This window comes from Puntigrus tetrazona, chromosome 24 (genome assembly GCF_018831695.1).
Source record: "Puntigrus tetrazona isolate hp1 chromosome 24, ASM1883169v1, whole genome shotgun sequence".
NCBI classification, from domain to species: domain Eukaryota; kingdom Metazoa; phylum Chordata; class Actinopteri; order Cypriniformes; family Cyprinidae; genus Puntigrus; species Puntigrus tetrazona.
Genome location: NC_056722.1, coordinates 20,593,760 through 20,599,783, shown reverse-complemented (window position 1 = coordinate 20,599,783; position 6,024 = coordinate 20,593,760). Strand labels below are relative to the sequence as shown.

At 34.1% G+C, this 6,024-nt stretch overlaps 1 protein-coding gene across 1 annotated transcript; it reads right to left on the bottom strand.

The window, feature by feature from the left end:
* Positions 1-4,163: 4,163 nt before the first annotated feature.
* LOC122329553 (C-C motif chemokine 20-like) lies at positions 4,164-5,811 on the bottom strand. The gene is made up of 3 exons (XM_043225850.1): positions 5,611-5,811; positions 5,370-5,484; positions 4,164-5,154 (listed from the first exon to the last, which is right to left on the bottom strand). Exons 1-3 carry the CDS (start codon positions 5,678-5,680, stop codon positions 4,992-4,994), a joined length of 348 nt encoding a protein of 115 aa, XP_043081785.1. The 5' UTR covers positions 5,681-5,811; the 3' UTR covers positions 4,164-4,991.
* Between the last annotated feature and the right edge of the window lie 213 nt (positions 5,812-6,024).

The following is a 6,024-nucleotide window of genomic DNA, read 5'->3' as shown; positions in this document are numbered from 1 at the left end:
AAAACTAATAGATATCTCTGCATTTACCTAGTTTTACACTGAGCTGTGAACTATGTTGTATTACAAGTTTTTTTTTTTTTTAAATATGATGTTAACATATGCAAAAAAACCATTCTGAAGCCAGGTTCAGAATGGTTTTGTTTTGTTGACCTATTAGAGGTGAAGATTTTTACAGAGGAATGTTGGATACATTATAAAAGCCTAAAATTTAAAAACTGACAGATGCCTGGAAAAAAAGTTTTTGCCAGAGGCAAAACTTACAGACAAAAATAGAAATATTCATATGGCTTATGTGAATTGCTTTGTTCATCATGTCCATTCCAGCAAGATGTTGTATTTTGCGCTGATGCTGTTGATGTGGAGATCATGGGATGGACTGTTGTTTCGTTTGCCTTCTTGTCCACAAATTGCATGGCTCTTTTCACCCAAAGCTTTTGTGGTTTATAGCAAAACGTTGAACCGTTGACCGTTTTAAATCTGTAAAATCTGTAAAAAGGCTTTTGCGGATCGGGGCAAATGAAACGACCTTTGACTGTTTTAAATCTGTGAATACGTAAAAGTTACAATTCAGCACGACAATACACAAATGAGAAAGTTTTTTGAAAATAAAAATTGTCAATGTACTATAATAAAGCCTAAACAAAATATGTAGTATTTTAAGTTATTAGCAAAGATCTATCATAAAATATATTGTTGAATAGATCCATCACAGCGTAATGTCTCCATAAGAAAAAAGAACTCACAAAACGGCAGTAATATGGCAGACGCCCGCTTCTTGAATTATGTAGCTGTCAATATCTTCCTTGCGGAGAACATGTTTTGACGTCTTGAGACAAGGACAGTTTGGCAGACCACTAACTGAAACACCAAAACAAAAACATTTTTAATACAGACATTAACAATTATTTGAAGTAATATTTGAAGTAATATAAAGTAAAGTATTTTTACTTTAAAATAAATTTTATAATAATAATAATTTGATATTATTTTAGGGCCAAATAATTATCATTATTATTTTACGGCCGAGCGGAGCACATTGCAATGTTTTTTGACTTTGTCAGTTGAGACCATCATTTTTATCCATAGTAATTTCACACTTGTCCAGTATAAATATGTTTGAATCCATGAAATATGGATAGCAGCCTGGTCTCATAAAAATATGTACCTCAGTGCACTTTTTGTGTAACGGTTTTTATGTACCTTGACGCTGAAGCACAGGTTCAAACCCCGTGAACCCTGGCACATTCTTATGATGGCACATTAATATTATATATATATATATATATATATATATATATATATATATATATATATATATATATATATATATAATTTTTTTTTTTTTTTTTTTTTTTTTTTATAAAATTTCATTTTGACAACACAAAAAGAAAAAGGATAAGGAATTATAATTTTTTTTACAAATACAAAAGATTCCTACTTTTGCAGGTGACTTGAGCGAGCAGCATTATAGCCAGGCACAACTTAGAGCTCATCATCTCTTGAGTCTGATGTGCATTAATTTGCCACTCCACAACCTGTACTTTATGAACGCTCACAAACAGGAAAACAAATGAGAACTTCCTTTCTGTGGCCTTCACGAAACCTGCATGTGAGTTAAATAAGCAAAACGTTCTAGAAACTTGGCAATAAAAAAACTACTGATCGTAACCACTATTTATGCACCTTGCTTATGTTAATGCCCTTGGTTAGATTTATAAATATACTTACATAGAAGAGTTATGTTTTGCCCCTTTCACATGAACCAAACAGCCTTCCCTCATCATTATGCCACACACACACACACACACACACACCAGGGTCAGAAACTAAGTTTTAAGAAAAACTGCACCAAAATTGTTAAAAACATCCCTTACAATTTAAGAAAAGTTAAATGACAATGTGGGAGTTTTTGTTATTTTTATTTATATTTTACGCTATATTTCTATAATATCACATGTATAGACTTAACATTAACATTAACATTAACAAATTGAAAAAGTCCAGGTAAAGTTCATCCTGCCCATTCCAGTCTGATGTTGTATTGAGTGGTGATCCTGTTTTAAATGTTGATGTGGAGTTTATGAGATATGCTGCCTTCATCTTATCCACAACATGCATGGCTTTTATATTTTTTCCCACATGGACACCAAAATAAATAAACAATAGGCTCTCTTTCAGCCAAGATCATTTAAATCAAACAAGAATCCTTTATTTGAATGAATGTTAAGCATAAACCTAGAGAAAATTCGAAATAGCATACACAAACACATAAAGCTTCTTACTTTGGCGGTTGACTTGATCGATCAGCACTTTAACCAGCAGAAGGGTTATGCCCTCTATTTGGGTCACCAAAACTTGCACTATTTGTGAACACTCGTAAGCAGAAAAAGGTACATCAGAACTTCCTCCCACAGAGATGTCAACTCACAAAGAATTTCTATAAAATATGAAACGGTCCAGAGACCTGGCAATAAACAGCAAATAACATTTATGATACCTGCCTCATGTGAATTCCAGATTAGATTGAAACGGGCCATCAGGCCACGAAACATCGTACTTTTTGTTACTGTTACTGTTTTTTTTTTTTTTTCCAATAAATAAATAAATGATTGTAATTGCATTAATCTCTCTGTCATGTTTTTCTTATACTGTACAGAGATAATTATGTTTAGGTTTAAAGGTAGGAGTGGGATTAGCGACTATAATAATATTTTTTAATGCTATGTTGTTACTAAAATGGTTATATTCCTGCATGTTTCAGTCAATTGTGTTTTCAATGTTTTTATATTCGCTACAAACGTGTAGGTTTACCTAAATCGTAATTATATAAAATATATGTAAATATTTTAAGTTTTTCAACAAAAATGCGTAGCAATTTGTATGTTTTAAATGTTGAAAAGCATCTAAATTGTATGTTTTAGCATCAATAAAATCTTAGGAAAACGACTTTTTGTGCTTGTAAATGTTACTTATTAATACCTACGTATAAACATGAGACCAGGCTGGACCTGGATGTTTCCTGATGACAGTGACCACTTTCAGCAGGATAATTGTACAGAAAGTGTTCAGGAATGGTACGATGAACATGGTAAAGAGGTCAAGGTGTCCCTGTAGCCTCCAAATTCTCCAGATCACATTTGACTGAGCATCTATAGGATGCAACACATCTGATCTACGGCCGCCATAGTGCACCAGAACACTCCAGCGTATTGGTGTAGAGGACACAGAGTGATGAGTCCAATCTATAGATAATGTGAAGATATGATTATGAGGCCATGGTAATGGGCAAATTTTGCCAGGAAGCCAGGGTTACACTTCTGCTCTTTTCAAAGAACATCTTTGGACATCAGTTTAATGATATATCTGAAGGGAGGTGCTTCTTGAGACATTATACTGGAGTACTAGTACAAGTACTCTTCCAGCAGCAGCCTAAGTCTCCCATCGAGGTACTAACCAGGTTGAACCCTCCTAAACCACGTAAGAGCTGCAGAGCGATGCTGCATAGGTTGCTATGATATGCAACCATCATCCCGGACCACAAAAACCTGACCTAGCTTTCATTTACCTCACTGACCTTCTCTCTTGTTTTAAATGAGAAATTCAGACAAGCTACACTCGTGTTATCTGACATATACAAATATCTCCATGGTATTCGGTAGGCTCAACAAATGTGAAATGCAACTAGGATTTGACTGACTTTAACATAAGGTCAACGGAGACATAAGTGACTTTATGGAAAACATATTGCCCACCAACCTATTGTTTACCCACCCACATTTCATCACAAAACTAACCGTGATCTGCTCCACCTCGTCTCAAACCGACATGTGTGCATGGAATATAATGCATCATGAAAGGGGAAGGGGGCTTTAATGTGCACAACTGCAGTTCTTCAAGTACACATGTGTTGTCTAACCATTTATCATATGCTAATGCCATTTTGGAAAAAAATATTTAAACGTAAAATATTGTACTTGAGCCAGACTGCTATAGTTTGTGTGACGTATTTATAGAGCGAAAGGGGAAACCCACACAACTATGTGGATTTAAGTGTCTAAACCCACACAAGGGTTAACAAAATGTGTAAACATTTTACTTTCTTCTACCCACTGACACATTCACAATCACTCATTCATGCACACGAAGGTAAAAATGACTCAGAATTAATGTTTGAATACAGCACATTTTATTTATTTTCTTTTTTGATTTACCAGGTTATTGTGAGCAAACGCGCGAGTGAAACATACATTTTATATCTTCTGCTTACAAACATATTCACACAGATGCAAACATTTCATCGTTAATTGATTGTTAAAAATAAAACCAAAAAATATTTGCGCTTGTAGCTGAAGGGATCGTTTCCTATTTTCATTTGGTTCATTTAGTTTACGTGATGTAGGCCTGCTAAAATAATTAAAACTAGATAAAAATGTATAGCAATAATAATAATAATAATAAATGGCAAAATTAAAATGATAGAAAACAAAAAGAATACTAATTTGAAATCTGAATAAAAAATTTAAATACTATGATAGCTCCTGTTGAGCTGAATAGAAAAAAATCTAAACCCATTAAAAAACTATAACATAAAACTATTTTCGCTTGTCTGTCAAGGGAACATTTCTCCTTTTCATTCAGTTTATGTTGATGTAGTCCTAATAAAATATTAGAATATTATATTAATAAATACTTACTGGTTAAGATCGGTCAGTGCAAGTTTCTTTCAGTTGAAACAGTTCAGATTTACATTTTAGTCTAGGACTAGGTTAAGCCTTGATTGTGAAACCGGGTGAAAATTTTGTTAAACTGAATAGAGAATTTATATATATATATATATATATATATATATATATATATATATATATATATATATATATATATAATCATGCATGAGCATTGTAATATTCTCAAATATACTTAAATAAAGCAAAAAACAAATACAAAAATTACAGGAATATGAGTTCGCAAAGTTCAGGTAAAGCAGTAATAGTTCATCCAGCGGTATTCCAGTGTGATGTGTTCTTCAGCGTGGATGCTGATGCAGAGATTACGGGACGTGTCGTCATTTCAGCTGCTGTCTCCTTTTCAATGGCTCTTTTCACCCAAGGCTTTTGCGGATCGGAGCAAATGAAACGACCTTTGACTGTTTTAAATCTGTGAATACGTAAAAGTTACAATTCAGCACGACAATACAACAAAAACACAAATGTGAAAGTATTTTGAAATCAAAATACTTTATACAAATAACGAAATGACGTAACGCAAATAATAAGTATTTTGACATATTAGCCGAGATCTATCATGAAATACATGGCTGAATGGCTGAGATCCATCACAGCGTAATGTCTCCATAAGAAAAAAGAACTCACAAAACGGCAGTAATATGGCAGACGCCCGCTTCTTGAATTATGTAGCTGTCAATATCTTCCTTGCGGAGAACATGTTTTGACGTCTTGAGACAAGGACAGTTTCGCAGACCACTAACTGAAACACCAAAACAAAAGCATTTTTAATACATACATTCATGTTGACAAAAATTTTTTCAAACTAACATCCTATATTTCAATTAATATAAAGTATTTTTTTTTCCAAATACACAAATGTCCTTACTTGGGCAGGAGAATTGAGCAAGCAGCATTAGAGCCAGGCACAGCAGAAGGCTTACAGAAGCGCACCTCATCTTCTCTTGTGAGTCTGATGCGTACTATCTCGGCTCACCACAAACTCACACTTTTATCAACACTCACAGATCGGAAAATGCCTCAGAACATCCTCCCACAAAGCTATCACCTATCTTGGAAACAAAAGACCCCCCTCATCACCTCTCAAAACGACCACCGGCGTGTACAGGAACATTCACAACTTTCTAAAATTCAGTGGTTTGCATTACCATGAGAGCATGCAGGAGTGTCGCAGGGTGGAAAGTACCAAGATGTTCACGTAATGAAGAATAGAATAAATAATGAATGGGACTGACTATTACACGTAGCCCGTTTCTCTTTCACTAAATGGTTACGCTCTTGG